Raw genomic sequence first — 22,968 nt, 5'->3', positions numbered from 1 at the left:
GCCCTCCTGAGCTCCAGGGATAAGTCTTTATTAGCTAGCATTACTGAGGATATGAGTTGCAAAATTTATTAATACAATGACTGCTATTACTATTAACAACTGAGATTAATAAAACTCAAGGGACTATTTCTTAGTAGGATGAATACCCATCTATCCTCCAATCTATATCTAGAGTGATTTTAGGAACTACTGACTTAAAAAAATCTTGGGGTCCAGAAATAAAAGTTTTATTTTACACCTGCAATATCTCTATGATTCTTTAAAATAGTCATATCTTCCTAGACCTAATATAAATTCAATTTAACCCTCTGTTTCAATCTTTGTCATCAGAGCATTAACCCAGGTCCCTGCCCATCTCCTGCCTGGTCACTTAGAAATTTTACTAGTCAGACTTCTATTCTCAGCATGCTGCCCTCCTCTCCCCTCTGTCCTTTTTGTAAATAAAGAGGCAGGGCCTTTTAGGCTCTATTCTCCATTAATGTCAAATAGTTTTTATCACTTCCTTCCTCCCATAGATTAAGTTTCTTCACTTTATATTTCAAAGTTCTCACTAGGGTGACTAAGAGTTGACTCATTTCCCTTGCCTTTCCTAAACTTTAGTCTGCCTAGTTGTGATATTGCGATTTATAATAAGAAATATGTATTTGGTCTTGGACCAATTCCAGTCACAATGCTCATAAAACCGTTGGAATTTTTTAAGCGATAAGAGTGGTAAAGGTATCTTTTGTTATGTTAATGAGAGAACCACTGGGTAATCTAAGGATGGAGGCTGGTTGCTAGGAGACTGAACCTCGTGATTAGAGGGTTGGAACTTTTAGTCCCACCCTTTCTGGAAGGGGTATGGGGTGCAGAGATTGAGTCAAATCACCAGTAGGCAATGATTTAATCAGTCATACCTATATAATAAGGCCTCCACAAAAACCGAAAGGACAGTGTTCAAAGAGGTTCTAGGCTGTTGACTATGTGGAGATTTGGGGAGAATTGTGCACTCAGAAAGCATAAAAGTACTGCTCTCCTTCTCACACACCTTGCCATATGTATCTCTTCTATCTGGCTGATGGCTATCTCCAGGTAGATACTGTCAGAATTGAGTTGAATTGTAGGACATCCAACTAGTGTCTGAGAATTGATTGGTGGTATGGGGAAAAATACTACACATTGGAACTGTTACCAGAATCATACTAGTCTATTTAAGATCCAGTTGGAATCCTTTTCATCTCCTTATATCATTCTCCTGTATAAGTTTGTTTCAAGGTTTATGTTCTGTGGAAAAACAAAAATAACAACAACAACAACAAAAAACCCAAACCCAACTCTCTCTCTCATCACTTATCATTCAAACATAAATATTTATAGAGTGCTTCCTGTATTTACAAAGTATTAGCTAGAAATGTGTACTTGCCAATGGGGAGGTGGAGGGTGAGAAAGTGAATTAGATTTGTTGTATGCCCTTGAACTGCATACATGTTTTGTTAAAAAACTAGGAAGGCACACAGAGCACTGTGATATGAAGTGGTAGGAACAAACGTCACCAGTCTCCAATACCATCTTTGGTGAAATTTCATTTCCAGTGGGAAATCGTTTACACTAGAACAACAACAAAAAATCATCTCACCTTTTCAAATGTTCACATGCCTTCTCTGACTATGTTGTCACATACTGTTGGTTAATGTTTTAATACAGGGCAAAGGATCCTGGATTGAGACTTAGAAGTCCTGAGTTCTAAGTTCTTATCTCAATGCATTCTAAGTAGGAAATTAGAGATTAGACTGTTCACTGCTTTGAACACTGTCCTGACTGATGATTTTTTTATAATGAAGATGCAAAACTCTTCTCATGTTCTAGGTAACATGCAATATGTTTTTCTCTGGCTGAATATTGTTCATTTTATCTCTTGTAGTAAGAACTACCCAGCGTGATGCTCTGATGCATGACTAAACTGGTAAATATCATTGGAATTCTATGTATTCTCAGTTTTAACAAAAGCAATTGTGATCCAGATGCAGCTGGAAAAGTTCTTCCTGTTAAGAACAAGATAAGGTGGGGGCGCCTGGGTGGCTCAGTGGGTTAAGCCGCTGTCTTCGGCTCAGGTCATGATCTCAGGGTCCTGAGATCGAGTCCCGCATCGGGCTCTCTGCTCAGCAGGGAGCCTGCTTCCTTCTCTCTCTCTCTGCCTGCCTCTCAGTGTACTTGTAATTTCTCTCTGTCAAATAAATAAATAAAATCTTTAAAAAAAAAAAAAAAAAGAACAAGATAAGGTGGATCCAGTCCTCCGTTCCCTAGATTTTGAAGGACAAATACTCTCTTCACTACATTATTTTGTGAGGTTTATATTCTTAAGGTTTCTTAACTCTGAGTTTTTGCTTATGGTAAATTATTTCAGTCTAGAAGTGGCCTTGACATCTCATATGCACTTTACCTGACTCATACAGATAGGATGCACTGCCTGATTAGTTAATTTCCCCAAGGAAAAATGTGTTTGAGTGGAGGAGACTTCATTAAAGTTTTCAGAAAATGAGGAAATTTATATCCAAATCAAGCCCCCCCCAAAAGTCATAAATTTATTGTTAGACATCTCTGATAAGCAAAGTGGATAATGATGAGCAAAGTGGAGAGGAATGAAGCTCTAAAATCAAATATGTTTTCTTCTGGCTGAATATTATTTATCTGACCTCTTATAGTAAAAAGTAGCCATTATGATGCTCTGATGCATGACTGAACTGGCTGGTAAATATCATAGGAATCATCTAGAATCAAAGTGCCTGGGGTAGAGAAGAGGCTTTACCATTACTCTGAATCATTATGTGACCTTCATGTCTCTAGGTTTCAGTTTCTTTATAAGCAAAATGAAGAAGCCAACAGCACCAGTTTTTGAGGGGGGGGGGTTATTTCATTAGTTCATGTAAGTTGCTTAGAATAACCTAATATACAGTAAGTGATCAGTAACTGTCAGTATTTAACTAAAGTATATTTAGAGGACCTCAACTAAAGTATTTAACTAAAGTATATTTAGAGGACTTCAACTATTTCCAAACTCCTATGATTTGGCCTTCATCTTCCCTTCCTCTCTCTTAGCATCTTTCCCTTCATTCCCCTGCTAAACTCCTATTTATTTTTATTATTTTGTAACTCCTATTTTAATTTTTATTATGTTGTTTAATATAGAGTAGCATGACCATCACTTTTGTGGTCTCCGCTATATATAACTAATAGCCTTTGGAGTTATTGTTACAAGAGGCTTATCAAGGCATTTTCCTAAACTAGGACATATTCTTCTGTAAAAGGGGCTCTACAAATAAATACGTATCATACATACACACGTGTGTGTGTATATATGTTGCTTTCAGAATTCCATACATTTGCATGGGTGTGCAAAATATCCTTAATTTATAAAATGTTTTGATCCAATCTCACTGTATACTTTTGAAGTTAATATTCTACTATGTCATCAGACTTTATCAAAGACTGACTTTTGTTCCAAGTCAGTCACTGAGTTAAGTGCAGTGCAGAGATTTTAACTAGACTCTGACTACTCTCCAAAGCCAGAGCATCTTCTATTATACCTAGCCAGTTATTTGTGTGATATCACTTAATCCTCACTAGTCTTAAGAGTTACGTTTTACAAGTAAGGACACTAAGGCTTTGAGAGGTTAAGTGAGTTGACCATCCAAGATCGTGCAGCTAGTGAATGTCAGAGCCCAAGTCAGTCTGTCTTTATCTACATTTTTTTTTTTTAAGAGATTAAGATGTTTAAACACCCACCCCAAAGCAAAGAGGGTCAGGTAGACAGAGTGGGGGATCCATGTTGACTATATAGTTAGGAATGATTTGTTGCAGTAGAAGCTACTTGAAAGTTTCTGTTAAGAGAAAAACAATTTCCTAAAGGAATTCTATGAGATCCCTTCGGAATGCCAGCAATTCAAACTTAGCTTATGAAACACTGAATTAAAAGGCATTTGTCTCCTAGCATTAGCCTTCCTATTGGCTCACAAGATGTAAATAAAATGTTGATATTAAATCGAAGCAGGAAAAACTACTTATTTTGAAAGGGAAAATGTTAAGAGCTCTACTTTAAAATCTTGTTGTTATAAAGAGAACTGGGAAGACAAGACAGGCAGGCTTTTGACAAAAAAAATCACAACTGAAGATGGAGCTTAATAGTTTCCATCATAAAAAGATAAAAGAATTCAGAGATCACTGTGTGTGTGTGTGTGCGCGTGTGTGTGAGCTCGCATGTGTATGCTTGTTTTAATAAGCTTCTCTGGCCTCCAACTCCCCTCACCCTCATTAGCTGGTGACTTGAAGCCGCTGATGAAAGCGCCTATGTGACGATTACCAGTTGGCATTCTCTGCTGGAGACTAGCCTCATGCAGGGGTGACCCTGTGATGCACGAAGGGCTATTTAATGCCCTGGCGAAGTGGTTCAGGGACCACGCTTTTATCATGCTTCCTGGAAGAGAGCTGTGATTCCTCATCCCTGATTTAGAGCCACTTAGGGCTCCGGCAACTCTACCGCGGAGTTCCAGAGGAAAATACTCCTTCATGGTCTCTCTCTGTCTGATCTGAAAAAGACACAGCTTCCCGATGTTCCGCCTGGGAGACGGTTCAATCCTTAGAAACTGCCAGAGAAGCCTGTCCATCTGCTGGGATGCCCGGCTTTCTGGAGTGGACGAGGAGGAGCTTGGCTTTTCATCTGAGTAACTTGAGAGGATTTTGTTTGTAACTTAAAAATCGCCGCTTAATTCAAAAATTAAAAACAAACAAACAAACAAACAAAAAAACAAACACACCACGCTCTGGCAAGTAGACACACTGGGAAAATCCGTGTGACGAAGTACAGTCTAGAAATTTCTCATTTATTTCCCCCGGGAAAGAGTCAATGTTTTCTATTTGGTACTGGGCAGTCGACTCAAGGGATCTGCCTTCAAAAGATGCTGGAGAGGTGGGTTTGGCGGAGGAGCCCACTATTTGGATTGCCCCCGGCCGACCAGTAGCTGTTCCACTTCACTCTCCGGAGGCGAGTGACCACCTCTGCCACCCCTTCTCGATTTTTCTTCCTGCCCCCGCCCCGGGAATTCTCCACCCCCACCGTCCTGCCCACCACTCTTCATTGAAGATGGAGCTGCAACCTCACCGCCGAAAAATCCCCGAGGAGCGAGCCACTGAATGGGAGTCTGGGACAAGCGTTTTTTTGAACCCTGTCGAGGCTGGGTGGGCACCAAGACAGGAGCGTCCGCACAGAGAGCGCGCGGGTAACGCTACTGGAAAGAGGCTGTCCCGCGGGCCCTCCGGGGTGCGCGCGGCTCCGGCGTCTGCTCTCTATTGGCGCGCGCGGCCCTGGGGGCGGAGCTACGGGAAAGCCCCTCCTACTGGGGGGGGCCGGGATCCGGCGAGCGTCTCCCCCGCGGAGCGCGGGAGCTGGACTCGGTCTGCGACTCGGTCCTGCAGCGCCTCTAGGCTGCAGGTCGGTGCTCCAACCACCTGCTCGGCGCCGCGTCCTGGGAAGAGGGGAGGAGAGAGGAGGGAGGAGGGACGCGGGGGGGAGGAGAGAGGAGGAGAAAGGCAGCTTACACACGCCTTCCAGTCCCTCCACGCAGAGCCGCCCGAAGACCGCTGCCGCCGCCGCCGCGTTCGCTGCTACCGCTCTGCCACCTGAGGAGACCGCCTGGACTCGCCTCCCCGGTTGCCCTCGGCGATTCCTTCCTAGCTCCGGGCTTTTGACGCACACTGCCACTACCATTATTACTGTTATCCTGCGAGAAGGAGAATAACAGACCCGCCTAAAAGATCCACGGACACCTTTCCGAAATACTCAAGTGTCTCCGGGGAAGAGAGGGTCGTCGGTGCCGGGAGGAGCAGCCCAGGGGCCGAGGACAGGGGCTGAAGCGGAGGGAGGAAGAGTTGGGGCACTGCGTGGTGGAAAGTTGCTCGCGGCGGAGATCCGAAGGTCCGGCGCGCCACAGCCCAGGGGGGCGGTGGGTCTGGGAGAAGCCGCTGCCCCTGCGTTCGGACCTGCGAGCTCGCGGGCTGCGCGGGGCCGAGGACGACGCCCCCTCCTGCGGCGCGGACTCTGTCGGTGGCCCCAGGAGGAGGAGGAGGAGGAGGAGGAGGAATATGGAATCGAAGGCGGGCCCCTCCTGCCGTCTAGTCTTCTGCCTCTTGATCTCCGCCGCCGTTCTCAGGCCAGGTGAGCAGGGGCCTCCGGGCAGCCCCAGGCCGACGTGGGCCGGGGGTAATTTTCTACGTTCCGGGCCAGGGCCTCGCACCTCGGGGGCAGTGCGCGCGGGCGTGTGGGGGGAGGTACGGGGACGGCGGTGCAGGCACAGGGCTGGCCCTGGGTTCAGTCACCTGTGCCGCACGTGTGGGCCCGGCCGGTTGGCTCAAGTTTGGGCAGGGACTGGGGGGCATTGGGTAAATCTCCAGGAACTTTGGGTGCTGCCGGGGTTGGGGCTTCAGGGCCCCGCGGGCAGGATTCGTCTGGATCTCTCTCCTTCCCCCTGCGGCTCCCGCCTAGGCGGCGAGCCCTTGCCCTCTGACAATTCCTTCAGTCTCCGAATATCAAAGTCCACGTCACTGCGCTCGGGGCAGTTTTCCTTTCGCTTAGCTCGGTGGCAGTAACTGCCCGCACTTTTTCGTATTAAATCCCCCGGTAACTTCCCCTCCCTCGGAGGTGAAGGAGGGAGGGGTGGAAGAGAAAGGGAGGACTTTGATCACTCCCTTAAAAACCTCCTATAGCTTAAATCCTGGTTTGAACGCCCCCTCCCCCATTGTCTGGGTGGGTAGTGAGTGTAGGGGTGGGTGGTGGTAGGCAGAGAACACAGCCTCAACTGGAATTAGCATCCAGGGTTCTGAGACTTTAGTGAGCGATTTGTGGATTTTTTAGGACCTGTGATTCAGCCTCAGTTTTCAGTTATGTACTGAGCCTCAGAAGAAAAATAGGCAAAATCCCCAATAACTAAAATATATAGTCGGGAATCCCTTTCCTGCTCTAGGGACGGCCCCTGGGGCTGTCACCCTGAGACCTACCGGTCGGCTGAAGCGAGTTGGTCCTTACGGGGCATCTTGTACGTTCGCCTTCGGTTGGTGGAGCGTCAGGTTCATTTTGTCGCTAGACTTGAGAATTTTTTGGAATTTTTTTCTCCTTTTGAAGTTTTATCTCCAGCCCTTCGTAGACATTTGCAAGTAAAATTCCTACTTCCTGGTTAGTGTGTGTGTGTGTGTTTCGGCTTCTGTTTGTTCTGGTGCCCTTTTCTTTAGTTGTTATTAAAGAAAGATTCACTTCCCTTTCGCATCTTTAATTTCTGCACATCCCTTCAGCTGTTGGCAAACTGAGGCCAAAAACGCAGGTTTGAAAGCCTCTGGATCTCTCCCAGGAAGAGAGGGAAAGTGAGGCTGGGGGCTAGAATCCGAAGATCACAAGTGTTTGTGAACTGCTGCTACTGGGTTTGCTAGTGGTGGTGGTGCGGGGGAGGGGGGCCCCCTCTCCGGATCTCTTTATGATAAAGTTACATTTCTGGGTGAGGTAATGAGCTCACCTGCAGTTCTGAGGCTAGAGAAAGAGGCATCTGTGACAATCTCTGGCTCTGGGGCGGAGCCTGTGAAACGCGAGTAGAACCGGATTTCGAGCAGGTGGGGTGGGGTAAGAACACCCGGTGGTGGGAATGGGAGACCCCTCCCCCCGACTTTGGCACATTGTGTATTTCACTCTTTTAAGGTCCCATTGTCCGATGTGGGAGGAGAGGGTACTCACTCTGGAGCCCAGGGGAGAAGAGGGTGGAAGGGGTGAGGTCGTTAGCCAAAAGCAAAGATCCCACCCTCCCACCGCTGGTTTTCAGTTTAACCCTCTCGTCACTTGGAGAGGGCTGTCTCACCTACACCCACACCCCGGGACCACTCGCACACGCCCAGTTCCCCTTTCCGTGCGGTCGCTCCGGTATTTATTTTCCGTTGAGCCACCTCGGGGGACAGATTCTTCCTCACACTGAACTGCTAAAAAGGGACAGGTTCCCCTTTCAGGATTCCTTCTACGTGATTCGTTTGGAGCCACAAGCTCGCGTCTCCAGCCAGTACCCAGTGAGCGCTTTGGGAGTATTCTTGCCGCGCTCGGCCGACCTCGGCCGATCTGAGGGTCAAAAACCTCAGCCTCTCAGATCAGTGCTTTCCTTGAATTTATCGGGCTGGCCTGTGTGCGTGTCACAGTGTTTTAAAAGAAAGGGTTGTGGCACTTAAAAGCGCCTTTTCCAGACTCAAGTCCTGCAAGGGAAGTGCGCCTCCTTCGGAGCCCTCTGCATAGCTGAGCCCGGTAGGGCTGCAGAGCCCGTGGGCTGGCTTCATCAAAGCGACTAACTGACTTACCCGCCTGCTGCCCTTCATTTCCGGAGCACTTTTAGTAGTGTGTGTCGAGACCTAGAGAACAAAAATTCGAGTTTGTGAAACTGCCCCTTCAGGTCTTTCGGTCTGTAGTGGCTACACAGTCGTTGAATGGTGTAGGCATGACATGTTACCTGTTTTGAAGGGAGGGGAGAATATGCAGGAGCCACAGAAACTGAATTCGGAGATGAAGGCAATTGAAGTTAAGTGCTCAGCATCGGAGGAAACAAGAATCTCATTATCCCTGTAGAAAGAGCGTCAGCCTGTGGTGACATTTTGTATTGCTTTAAAAAATGCTTTCCTTGATTATTTACAAGGAGGTGGGACCCCTGCAGTTGACTGTTTCTTCTCTTGGGTAATTTGTGTTCCCGCCCTCAGGAATTTTTCTTAATTTGTCATTGATACAAGGTTAATTCTAAGACATAAGCACACTTAAAGGCCTCCCCGCCCCCCACCCCTGCCCCAGTTGGATATTGTGTTCTCAACACATGCAGTTTTACCTCAGTAGGCCTTGGGGAAAGCATCAACTCAAATGATGTCCTTGCAGACTGCCTGATCTGGGACTACTAAAATGTATTAATTTAAAAACTGCAAACTGCTTAGTTGCTGGTAAATATTGCTTTTTCCTTGATGATTTATTTAATCCAATAGCAGTTTACAACTTAATGGGGTACTCTTTTCAGTAAACTGCTTTTCTAGGCTTGGCTCAGCATCATTCACCTTTGGGCACTTGAGCAAGTTATTTCCCATTTTCAGGCTTCTGCTGTCTCATGTGTAAGTAAAACAGTGGACTAAAGATCTATTCTCTGAGATCTCTTTAGCTCAAAACTGTTTCTGATGACCTAAGGTAAAAAGCTGATTTGGGCAAGGCAGAGTCATTATCCAATTGTATTTTTCTAATGCTTTCAGACAGACTGAATGGATACAGTTCATATAAATTGTGTTGCTAGAAAATTGCTAGGGAACCCAATTGCAAATTTTCCATCTTTTTTCCCACTTGTATAAATCCATTATAATATCTTGTGCTTAGTCCTTCATGCCTGAACAGGGCTATTAAAAAAAAAAAAAAAAGTGTGATAGAGAGGAATTTGTCTCTCACTGTCCTGGGAAAAGAGACCCTAACAGTGGGAAAGATTATTAGGTCTCAGAAAACTCCATTAGGGTAACCCATCCCTCCAGGAAGATTGCCTCTGTTTAAACTACATATGCAGTTCCGAGAATGAAACGTAAGCGATGATTGATGTTTGTATGTTCATGTGACAAAGCCTGTGTGTATACATACCCTAAAGATGCCCCTAAGCAAAACAGTTGACTTGCAAGGTGGTTTTAAGTGCAATATAGAAGGAAATAGAAAATAAAAGTTTTCCTATGGTTTTAATATCTACACAATTCCAAAATATTTTTGTGACACAATTCCAAATTTTTTTGGACTTTTTAGAAAATTCAGTCTAGCTTATCTTTTTAAATAGAATTTTGGAAGAGAATGCTTGTTTCCTGTTAACTTATTAAAAAGAGAAAAACCTACTTTCATAGTTTTATGTGTTACCAGAAATTACTGTTTTGTTTTTTTTTTTAATTGGAGTCAGCACTCATGTTCGGTTTTCAGTTATGCCATATAAGAATGTTCTGATTTTGGGAAAGCTGTTTTTCTGTTCCTTCTTATTTCCCATTTGTAAATTTTCTTCCTTTTTAATGTATGGTTCTGATTTTGATTAAATTAGTAATTCCCTTGCTCAGCATTTTGAATTTTTCAATGAAAACATGCTATATTAAGACTTCTATTTTATTTTTCGTGGAAAAACACTGTTAGATTTAATTATCACCTTGACCACTTTTTAAAGTCAGGTAAAATATGTTTTCTTTTCCTTTTTTCTCCTTTTCCTTTTTTCCCCCTTATGTTTTCATGTCACTAAACATAGGCCTTTGTAAAATTGAGCACTAAATTGTCAGCATTACTTGGTGTTAGATGGCAGTGTTTTGTCATACAGTATCTTTTTTTTTTTTTTTTAAAGATTTTATTTATTTATTTGACAGACAAGAGATCACAAGTAGGCAGAGAGGCAGGCAGAGAGAGAGGAGGAAGCAGGCTCCCTGCTGAGCAGAGAGCCCGATGTGGGACTCTGATCCCAGGACCTGAGATCATGACCTGAGCCGAAGGCAGTGGCTTAACCCACTGAGCCACCCAGGTGCTCCTGTCATACAGTATCTTAAATGCTTTATAATCACCTTGTCTCATAGTCTTAAACATCTTTTTTTTCTGTTCTGGCCATTTATTTAGCATAAGACATCACCAAAGAGAACCAGCTTTCAGCAGCTGTTAACTCAAGCAGACACATGCATATATATCCCAAATATGCAGGAAAGCAACACAGGTGCCGCTATGATAAAATAGTATGTATAGGGCATATGGGTGGCTCAGTAGGTTAAGCATCTGCCTTTGGCTCAGGTAATGATCTCAGTTTCCTGGGATCTGGCCTCACATTGGGCTCTCTCTCCCTCTGTGATCTCTCTCACTCTTGCTTTCTCTCAAATAAATAAATAAAATCTTCAAAAAACTTTAAAATAGGGTGTACACATAGAAACTTGAATTTAACTTTTCTCAAAGTCAATTTTATTCTTCATTGTTAGATTTTCACAAAGTCCCATTTCATTTCGTATACTTAAATGTATATGGCATCGCTTCTCGGCCTTTTGGCTAAGATCAAGTGTAGTATCTGTTCTTATCAGTTTAAATGTATATGGCATATTAGGAAATGAGCTAATTCGGTGAAATATTGAAGAAAATTTCTTTGAGAGTGGTGGGTGATGACTTTATTTACTCTTGGATATCAGCTCCTTTTTATTTTCGATAAGAAATGAAAAGGACTGGAAAAATTCATTTATATTTCTCTCTCTCTCTCTCTCTTTTTTTTTTATTTGGGGCAGAATTTTCCCTGTGAAGAATAAAGTCAAGACTAACATATATCTTCTATATTTAAGAAGAGGATATTATTGTCTGTTGGATAAGGTTAAATCCTACAGTTATTGCAAGTATCCTTATAGTGTACAAAGTATTATGTATTTGGAGTTATTGATATTTTCATCCAGTTGATTTCTTTGTTTAAATAACAAAATTTATATGCTTTTCGCCCCATCTTATTACTAGTTGTAATATCTTATATATTTCAGCTAGGACTAGTTCTGAATGTGCTGTGATATTCAGTAATTGTTTTATGATAACCTATTATCATAGTCCATTATTGTAGTGTATGTTCCAAGAATGAAATTAGCTTTTAGTGCTTCCTCTCTTATTTATCTAGTCGGTTCTCAGTTATCCATAACATTCAAGGATATGATCAAATCAGTCCAATCCAGAGCAGTTCTAATCGAAGGATTACTTAATTTGTCTTTGAGTTTAAGTATTTCAATAAACATGTCTGTGTCTAAGAATTTATAGTATTGCAACGTAATGAAACTGAACTCAGGAGAATAATCAGAAATGAGACCCCTATCCACCCTCTCTGGCTTGTTAGCCAGCCCTGCCCCAATACTTCATCCCCCTAAAATTTCCTCCTCTATTACTTCATGAGCCATACATCCCAGTATACACACGACAGTCCTGTTTATCCTGATGTCCTGATTCAGTTATTAATGATACCTTTTTTCACCCTCAAAAGTGCAATTTGGAGGACAAATTATATAGCCATCATGATTATTAATGGCATGCTTGTTGATATGTCTGTCTTAGACTACTTAACTATAAGTACTCTCATCCTGACAAAGTGCATATTTCTAACTTTTTAAAATTTATCAGGTACAATGAAATATCAACAAGAGGTCACAAAACCCCGTTAATATCAAGTATAGGAGAGATGTGAGGTTATTGCAGTGGATGTAAAACATTAAGGATCCCATAGTTTGGTGTGGAAACCAAATTGACCTGATAGACCAAGAGAATAATGGTGTTTGAAATTCACCTGGGAGCAATACTTCTTACCGGGGAAGGCTGGTTTTAGTCTGATCCTGAAAGCCCTTCTCAGCCATTTGTACAATTCCAGTTCTGTTTCTCTTTGAAGTTTCTCGGTAGCTCCACTGTTATTTGGATTTAAAAATAATTATCAGGGATAGCTGTGCAATTGAAGGAAACGCTTAAGTCTTTTTGTACATGTAAACTACAGTTCTATCAGCTACAACTGGAGAACTGGCTTGGGGCAACCAACAACATGCCTATCGCAGTTCGTGCCAAGGCTTTCTAATTAGGCATCCATGTGTTATTTGGTTCATCTATATAAATGTTTCAGATACTCAGAAAACCCCCAAAGGGAGTGGCGGTGGGAAAGGTCGAGAGAATATTATCTAAGCACACAAAGTAAGGGATGCTGTGGTTTTGTCCTCATTAATAAGGCAGAATGAAGGGAGAGGACATTGGTCACGGTGGCTAAAACTCTTATCAGCACATTCCCAAGTATTTTCCCTAATGGTGGGGGATTTATGGGTATGGAATTTACCTACTTCCAAATCAAGAAGAAAACATAAAAGCATGTGTAGCTAGTCTTACCGAATTTTTGAACCATAGTACATCAAATAAGTAGGTTGTGTAATAGAGCACTCCAAAACGTAGTGGTTTAAACAGCAACCATTTTATGTACTTCATTATTTTGCATTCTGGCAATTTAGTCTGGAGAGTTGGGTGTTTTTTTTTTTTTTTTTTTTACTTTAGTTAGACATCTTCATTTTACTATAATCTGCTCCATGTCAGGCTAGGCAGCTTTGCTTCTGGGAGTTCACTGATTGTAGTTCAGGGAAAATCGACTCTTCTCTAATAGGCTTCCCTAGGCTTGTTCTCTTGGTGGAAGCAGGGTTCTAAGAAAAAGCAGAAATATGGAAAGCTTCTTCTGGCAAACCATCATTTCTGCCACAGTCAGTTGGTGAAAACAAGTCCCAAGTCCAGCTCATATTCAAGAATGGGGAAGTCATCTCCTCCTACTGACTGAAAGGAGCTAAAAAAACACTTGGCAAATAGTGTGGATAAAGACCAGGAGAGAGAATTAGTATCATTTTGGCAGTCAATCAACCAGTGAGTGATGTGACAGCAGCAAGTATCCTTACGTAGCCCCATATTCATTGTTTATATCTTCCTCTTCTAGCTCCTTCGGCAAGAAATATGAGAGATGATAGAGACTCAAGCACTGTCAATTAAAGCACTATACTATGGCTGAACCCTTATCTTCTCCTGAAATAAAATTATGGAAAGTGTGAGTGTGTGTGTGTATGTGTGTGTGTGTGAGAGAGAGAGAGAAGAGAGAGAGGGAGGGACAGAGTGGAAGAGAGTGCGCACAGCGTTGAAGGGTTAAAGGCCTGCAAATCATGGTTAGAACTAAAATGCGATAGAAGAGGTATTGTTGGAAAAAATGAGAAATTGTAGGGCGCCTGGGTGGTTCAGTGGGTTAAAGCTTCTGCCTTCAGTTCAGGTCATGATCTCAGGGTCCTGGGATCAAGCCCCGCATCAGGCTCTCTGCTAAGCAGGGAGCCTGCTTTCTTCTCTCTCTCTGCTTGCCTGTGATCTCAATCTGTCAAATAAATAAATAAAATATTTTTAAAAAATTTAAAAAAAAAGAGAAATTGCCATAGATGTTCATCTGGTTCAGTTTTCTTATTTGACAGCTGAAATAGATGAAGCCACAGGTTAAAAGATTACCTAAAATTCCGTAGCAAATTAGCTAGTTGTTTGAGACAACAATGTTCTTAGTTTCATTTATGTCTGAACTCATAGATTCAAGGTTTGGAGCTATAGGACTTTAAAATTACTTCGGTACTTGCCTGCGTGTCACATTGTTACTCAGTCCAAGATTAAAACTCATGTAAATTAACTTGAAATGAATACATCACTGTATCTTAACTAAATGGGATTAAAATAAAAACTTAGAAAAACTCTAGAAATTAACCATGTGTAACACCATTCAATAAATGTTTATTGAGTGCTCAGTATGTACAAAGCATTGTGCTTGGTGTTTCGGATACTGCAATAAACCTAGTGACTAGGTTAGACTGTCTAGGTTAGACAGACACCTAGTGACTTAACTAGACAGTTAAGGTCTTGTCAAGCCAAGAAATTATGTTCTCTTTGGGAAATAGACATCAGTCGACTAATTATATAATTTGCTAGAAGTTTTGCTAGGTACTACAAGAACAGCTAAAGAACATTTTATATCAGAATGTCCAGATTTGGTCTGGACTTCAGGAAAAATTTGGAAAGGTTCTTTCAGGAAGTAACATCTGAGGTATGTGTTGAGGAATAATCAAGCAAAAAGGTATGGGCTGAGAGGATAGCACGAGTTATGATGTCAACATGGGAAGGAACATGGCTTCTAAGTCCTGGAAGTCACCAGGAATTCTTTGAAGTCTTTTGAATACTTTTCCTATGATTTCCCTAATTTACTCACCAGTTGAAGAGTTCAGAGAGGATCTGTTTGATCTTATTCAAATACTTATATACAAGCAAATATTTGCGTATATACTTCCACCTTTAAAAAAATCAAGTGGGAACATATTATACATGCCATTTTGTACCTTTCCTTTTTTACTTAACAAGCACGTTTTGAAGAATAAGAGATTATCCCATATCAGCACATACAGCTCTACTTCATTTGAGAAGGTATATTGGATTTTATTGTACATACCATAATTAATTTAACCATTTCCCCGGTTCTTGGAACTGTAGAATATTTCCAGCCTTTTTTGTTACAGACATGACTGTAGTGAACATCCTAATACGTGTTCTTGTGCATATGTTCTGTTACATTGGTAGGAAATGTCCTGAATGTGAAATTGCTGAGTCAAAGAATATATGCATTTTTCATTTAGAAAAAATTCTAAAATTACAATTCAAAGAGTATATACTCTATTAGATATTTGGAAGCTGCTAAGAGAGAAGATCTTAAAAGTTCTTATAATAAGAAAGACATTGTAATTGTGTGGTAATGAGGTGATAATCATTTTTCAATATATACATATATCACTGTATTATATATAAAATGAATACAGTGGTATATATTATTTCTCAATTAAAAAAGAGTGTATATATTTAAAATCCCAACAAGAGCACATGGGGATGCCCCTTCCGTATATTAATAGTATAGACTTATGGAGAAAGTGTAACTTCAAAAAAACCCAACAGGATAATAAGTTGATTCTTATTTATTTAAAACAATGGGAAAAATGAGAATTACAGGAGTAATAGGCACACACATGCTCACATGTTAGGCAAAACCTTTAGATAGTTCGGTGCTTAGCTTTATGACACATGTATCAGGGCTGAAAATGGGTGAAAGAAGTACATTTATTATGAATTATTATCATTGCTCTTTCCACATAAGATGGCTAACTTTTAGAACATAAACTATTTAAATTTAAGTTCATATTTCCTTTCATTTTGGAAGATTCATACTCTGTGGAATCAGATTAACTAAAGCAGTGGATTAAGAGACAATAGCATGTGAGCCTTAAGAATAGTTGATATTGTTTTATGTTACACAGATGGTTCCCAAATATTTGTGTTAGTTCATTGTAAGTATGATATACGTTGTGTAGGTGAATTAACCAGTGCCATTTCGTAAACCCTTCATAATGCGTCTTACTAAACAGATTTCAGTTATTTTTAAGTAAGTCGTATTTTAAACAATCTTCAACAAGTTTAACAGGCTCATCGGAATTGCTTACTAGTGGATAAAAAGTATCATCTGAAAATTTAGTGTCATTAAATATGTTTTACCCTGTAATTTTTAGAGCTTTTACAGAAAAAAGTAAGACATAGTTTTATTGCCATGTCTATATAAAAAATATAACAATGTGTCTATGCAGAGTTTTTAATGAGCATGTGCTGAGAATGTTTTTTAAACAAAGTAACAAGTATTCATAATGGAATTAATATTCATATGCACAACTGTAATTTCAAAAACAAAGCAGTTTCTGCCTAGCATTTAGTTTATTTTCAGCTTGTGGCATTTATACCTTATTTTGCAAGCACTTTCTCTACCCGGTGGTAGGTATGACACTTTGAAGAAAAATGCTTGTGTTGGTTATAAGACATAGGTTTTATATATTTTTTTTTGCAGAGATGGGCTTGGCTTTAAATATGAATAATGCTTTAAATATGAATAATAAATATCAGATCTAAGAGTAAAATGAAATACATATTTGCATTTACTCTGTTGGATTAATCCTTTACTCAACCCAACCGTAGTGGATGGTAATCTAGTTCTCAAATAGAAATTTTCTTTTGGAAATGACTATTTAGTATGAGATAGAATGGCTTTTCTTATCACAGTAGAATGACAAATAAGTATATGTTTATTAAAACAAAACCTGCATCTGCTCAGTTGTTTTTCTCTTTGCTAATAAGAAGTATGTTTCCTTCCTAAAATAAATGATAAAACAATAAAAAAGTAGAATTTCAGGGTATAGTTTAGAGGTTATTATTTTTTAGAATCGATCCAAAATATTTGGTTAGAAAGGATTTGAACTGCCTGAATAGTGATTTTATTGTAGATAGTATGGTTATATCTCTATGATATATTTTTTTAAAGATTTTATTTATTTATTTGACAGGCAGAGATCATTAGTAGGCAGAGAGGCAGGCAGAGAGAGAGGGGGAAGCAGGCTCCCTGCTGAGCAGAGAGCCCAATGTGGAGCTTTATCCCAGGACCCTGGGATCATGACCTGAGACGAAGGCAGAGGCTTAACCGACTGAGCCACCCAGGCGCCCCACCTCTATGATATTTTAAAAAATAATTCTTTGCTTAATTTTTATGGAATGTCAGTGCTCACAGATTTCACAGATTATCAATACATAGCCTAGGTCCTATTGCACCAGAGTCCAAGGGCTTGGATGGTGGAACTGAGTATTAATTTGATTTTCTAGCTCTTGTGTCTGTTTTCTGATTTGTAGTATGAGGATAACAATATTACCAAGTTCATTTGATACGGATATTCCAATCAGATGAGTATATAGCATTTCTCACTGCCTGACACCAGTGGACTCTCAGCGATAATTGTTATGAATCACATTTTTTAGTAACCATATAATTATGTCAGTTTATTCACACCAAAAAATATGTGAAAATACCTCATTTCCTGATTGGAAGATATATTTCAGTTCCATCTACGTGCATTTTGGGAGACTTCCATAACAAAGTTGGACTTCATATTATTGTTAGAATGTTTTATAGTCCCAATATCTGTCAAACAATTTCAGTTTTATCAACTCAAGGAAAACAAAACAAAAAACCTTCCACAAATTGAAAATTATAATCTTAAATGTGATCTCTGCAAGCCAAAACTATTAAGAAAGAATATATGCTCTAAAATTATAAGGACATCTGTAGTTTATAAAGTTATCCTTAGAAATTGATAATTGTATATGTGTTTCTATAATTTAAACCTATTAGACCTTAAAAAGAAAAAGTTTTACTATTGTAATTTACTATTATAATTTTATGATTACTATATAATAATTTTGATGATAAAATTAAGATTTTTATATACAAGGCACATTTACTCAACTATAAATCAATAGAGGGAGCTCCACTACTTTCCTTTTATGAACACTGTAGGGTGCTTCTATTTATTATGATTATCTGGTGGTGTCTAATTTAATAGTGAGATTATTAAGAATCTATAATTTGAATATTAATGATATTTTAGAAATTGAGTAATCTCCTTATTAATGGGATTCAGAAGTGCTTCTACAAATAATATATGCTTTAAAATCCTAGTTTTTAGCGCTCTGTATCCTTTGGATAATAAATCACTAGAGGAAATTAGTTATACTCCTGTAAAGCATACTTCTAATATATAGCAAGGCATCAAAGGAGAACAAAGTTTATTTCCAATGAAAAAATACTGAATTTTTTGATAACTACTTTTGTGTTCTCTATTATGTGGAAATGTCTATATATTTGGATAGGAGAGGAGAAATAGCTGTTTTTTTTCCTCACTGCCTAGACTTTTAAAAAATATACATTCAGTTGGCCAACATATAGTACATCATTAGTTTCAGATGTAGATGTAGTGTTCAATGATTCATCAGTTGCATATAACACCGAGTGTTCATCACATCACGTGCCCTCCTTAATACCCATCACCCAGTTACCCCCGTCCCCCCAACCACCTCCCTTTCTGCAACTGTCATTTTGTTTCCCAGGGTAGAGTCTCTGATGGTTTGTCTTCCTCTCTGATTTCTTCCTATTCAGTCTTCCTTTCCTTCCTCTATGATCCTTTGCACTGTTCCTTATATTCCACATATGAGTAAAACCATGTGATAATTGCCTTTCTCTGACTGACTGATTTCACGTAGTATAAAACCCTCCAGTTCCATACGTATCGATATAAATGGTAGGTATTCATCCTTTTTGATGGCTCTGCCTAGATTTTTAACCAAATGATTATAGATTTCTACATGGAACCTGTCTATACTTATATCTTTCTCCCTTTTTTTATTTTCCCAGTTATCCGCTTGATTTAGAGTACCCCAACTATATTTTTAATCTAAGTTGATCCATTATCTCTCTGTGATTCTGACAATTAATTTACCTTTTATGAGATTCCCTTTTGTCATGAAGTATTGTATCATATGATTTCTAAGATCTTTGAAGCTTAAAAATGCTAAGATCCAAAATTATACATTCATTTAGAGAAATTTGTATAAGTTTGAATTGATGGTAAGGAATAACTCTTATTGGAGTTCCAATTAAGGGAAAAAAAACATTTAAAATGATAATCCCTTTTTTAAAATTCAAAATGGGAATTATTTTTTTGTTCTACAGAATATTGTGTAATCCCACACATTATTTCTCCTAACTTATTACTAAAAATGCTGTAAGTTAAAGAAAGGGCCCAGCTCTTTGGCATTTTTAAGAATTGCCAGCACAGAGACAGCTTTTAAACATTTCGTCTTGAAATAAGTTGTGCTATTAAGAGAGCAACCCAGGGATTCAGGCGTGTAGCTTATTCTTAGTTTTAAGGATTCTTTCAAGTAAGTAATTGTCTTATTGTGCTTACTTTCCATTATAGATTAGAGTTAGAATATGGCTCTGGAGCCAAACTCTGTGGTTTTGAAACCCATGTTTCTCTTTCCCACCTAAGAATCAGGTAACATTGGGCAAATGGCTTAACCCTTCTGTCCTAACCTGTGGGGTAGGGATAAGCCCATTCAACAGTGTGATTGTCAGATAATAAACTCTTTATAAGTTGTTAGTATTATTCAGTTATTTAATCTCAATCTTTCCACCTTACCCAAAATATGATTATAAATCCAATTTACTCCCATGAGGACATAAAAAAGAGAGACCTCAGGTTATTCAAAATTATAAAATTGCCAGCTATAGCTCTTCTTCACTACGCCTTTTTTCTCCCATTCAAGAAATGGCACATGAATGATAGTGACATCATATTATTTTTTGGGTATAACCTTGAATCTACTCACTTTATAACACAAATAAGACATCCACAAATTCCCAGACTTTATCCACTAACTGGAAGTACCATATTACTTATGACATAATTCTCATCTGATAATGAAACATCATTGCATTGAAATTCTGAGGTTGAAACCTAAATTTAAAGGTAAATTTAAAGGTGAAAATGAGACACCTTACAGGCTGTTGTTCACAGCGTCTGAGAACATATTGTTGTTTTAGGTCATTAGTGGAAGTAGGTCATTAGTGGAAGTAGGTGAGAAGTAATTTAGGATTATGAAAGCATGTGTGTTTAAAAGGCAGGTATATGTAGACTCTGTGGATTCAGAGTAAAATGAGAGCATGGTGATTTAATATTTTAAGGAAGTATAAAAATAAGCATAGTCTAATGGATTTCTCAAAGTTCAGTCTAGCCCTTCTCTAATCTCTTCTGCTCTCTGCCACCAAAATGATGTAAGATGGATAGATTCTTCCTCTGCTTAAGATAAGTCTGTGGCTCCCCATTAGAATAAGTATAAAATACAAAATACTTAGCATAGCATTAATGGTTCTAGTTATATTTTCAACACAATCTTTCTTGGAATTTCATGCCCCAGCCATACTTCTAAATGTGCTATGGGTATATTGTTCCCTGTCACTGTCTTATTCTGGAACACTCTCTGTCTGTCACACCCTCTCCCATAGCCCTTTCTTTGTCTGAGTAACTAGTATCCCTGTCCTTCAGAACAGAGCTTAGATTCCATCTGTTCCAAAAATTTCTTCCCTGATCTTTTGCAAAGTGTCTATCCTCTGTAGTTTCAGAGTTCACTTCACTTATTGCCCATATATATTCTTGCCCTTCTTCCCTTAGAGAATTTTGAGATCTGGTAGGCAGGATCTATGTCTTTTTAATCTTTTTTTAAACTCCATGTCTGCTGATACATAACATATCCCCAGAACATATATGTTGATTGAATAAATGGATTAATAAAAATTGGAAATCTTGATTAATGAAAGTTCTTCCTGTCTTGATTTTTTAAAGATTTTTAAAAATATTTATTTATTCATGAGAGACAGAGAGAGAAAGGCAGAGATAGAGGGAAGCTGGATGTGGGACTTGATCCCAGGACCCTGGGATCATGACCTGAGCCGAAGGCAGATGCTTAACCATCTGAGCCACTCAGGGACCCTAATGGAACTTATTTAAAATTGGAAAATATAGTATTATGTGAATAGGAAATAGTTAGAGTGAGATAAATTTTCAGTTGCTTTTAGAAATTTAAGAATGATAAGTCTCCTGAATTACGGTTTTTAACAAAACCCACAAAAACAATATTTGGCATAGTCTACTCAAGCTAAGCAAATGAAGTATAAAGAGAAATGGAATTGAGTTAGTATCTACCCAAAGATATTCCATACTTATGGTTTGAAAGAACCAATATTAAAATGCCCATACCACCCAAAGCAATCTACAGATACAATGCAATCTCTGTCAAAATATCAACAAAATTTTCACACAACTAGAAGAAGTAATACTAAAGTGTGTGTGGAACCACAAAAGCTGCTGAATAGACAAAGCGATCTTGACAAAGAGGTATCATAATCCCAGATTTCAAGATCACTACAGAGCTGTAGTAATCAAAGCATTATGGTATTGGCACAAAAGTAGATATATAGATCAATGGAGCAGAATACAGAGCCCAGAAATAAACCCATGCACAAATGGTCAATTAATCTACAGCAAAGGAGGTGAGAGTATACAATAGTGAAAAGACAGTCTCTTCAACAAATGTTGCTGTGAACCTGGACAACAATATGGAAAAGAATAGAACTGGACCACTTTCTTGAACCATGCTCAAGAATTGATTAGACCTAAATAAGACATATTCATAAACACAAAACATAAAATTTCTAGAAGAAAACATAGGCAATTTTTTTGACATCAGCCATAGAAACATTTTTCTAGATATGCCTCCTCAGGCAAGGGGAACAAAAGTGAAGTCAACCTATGTAAATAAAGAGCATTTTATTATAAAAAAGCACAGTGAAATAAATCATTAACAAAATGACAAGGCAGCCTACTGATTGGGAGAAGATATTTGCAGATGATATATCTCATAGAGTTAATATCCAAAACATATAAAGAACTTACAAACTGAACACCAAACAAAACAAAGCAAATTATCCAATTAAAAAAAAATGGGCAGAGGACCTGAATAGACATTTTAAAGACACACAAATGGCCAACAGACACATGAAAAGATTCTCAACGTCACTAGTCACAGAATCGCAAAATGCAAACCACAGTGAGATATCACCTCACTCAAGTCAGAACATCTAGAATAAAAAAGACAAGACATAACAAGTGTTGGCAAGGATGTGATGAAAAGGAAACCACGCAGTTGGTGGAAGTGTAAATTGATGCAGCCACTGTGGAAAACCGTGTGGAGGCTCTTCAAAAAATTAAAAATAGAATTACTATATGGTTCAGCAATTCCTCTCCTGGGTATTTACCCAAAGAAAGCAAACACACTAACTCGAAAAGATAAATTCACCCCTGTATCTATTGTAACATTTATTTAGACAGCAAAAATATGGGAGCAACCCAGATGTCCATCCACAGATGAGGGCATCAAGATGTGGGGTGTATATATCTTTGTCTATCTATATCTATATGGAAATGACTCAGACATATAAAGAATGAACTCTTGCCATTTGCAGCAACATGGATGAACCTAGAGGGTATAATGCTAGGTGAAATAAGTCAGACAGAGAAAGACAATTACCATGGTATTTCAACTCATATGTGGACAAGATATAAAACAAATGAACAAAAGGAAAAAAAAAGACAAACCAAAAATCAGGTTCTTAAAATACAGAGAACAAAGTGGTGGTTGCCAGAGGGGAGGTGGAGGGAAGGGATGGGTAAAATAGATAAAGGGACTTAAGAATACAGTTCAAGTGGTGAGCTCCGAGTAATGTCTAGAATATAAGAAGGAGGAGGAGAAGGAGGAGGAGGGAGGGAGGCAGTGAGAACAGAAAGGTGGGAAGAAGGAAGGAAGAAAAAAAAGAAAAAGATGGAAAAATGGATGTGAGTTTGCCTAGTTTCTCTTCCAGGTGCCAATCCAGGCTAACATAAAATAAAAACTTTAATAACTGTGTTCTT

At 39.3% G+C, this 22,968-nt stretch overlaps 1 protein-coding gene and 1 pseudogene across 5 annotated transcripts in view; both read left to right on the top strand.

The window, feature by feature from the left end:
- Positions 1-5,592: 5,592 nt before the first annotated feature.
- The window catches only part of ALCAM (activated leukocyte cell adhesion molecule), a 211,844-nt gene continuing 194,468 nt past the window's right edge, over positions 5,593-22,968 (top strand). For 2 of the 5 annotated variants that reach the window (XM_059164260.1, XM_059164257.1), the window contains exon 1: positions 5,594-6,187. In XM_059164260.1, the coding sequence (XP_059020243.1) occupies positions 6,115-6,187 (73 nt within the window). In that variant the 5' untranslated portion in view covers positions 5,594-6,114. Of the gene's footprint in view, positions 6,188-22,968 lie in introns of all 5 variants that reach the window. The other 3 variants (XM_059164262.1, XM_059164261.1, XM_059164259.1) reach the window with 2 other exon arrangements.
- On the top strand, positions 11,046-11,185 carry LOC131826067 (U2 spliceosomal RNA; annotated as a pseudogene).

The sequence above is a fragment of the Mustela lutreola genome, chromosome 2 (genome assembly GCF_030435805.1).
Source record: "Mustela lutreola isolate mMusLut2 chromosome 2, mMusLut2.pri, whole genome shotgun sequence".
NCBI lineage: Eukaryota > Metazoa > Chordata > Mammalia > Carnivora > Mustelidae > Mustela > Mustela lutreola.
Note: the sequence above shows the minus strand (reverse complement) of the source record. Positions and strands in the feature narration are given on the sequence as shown.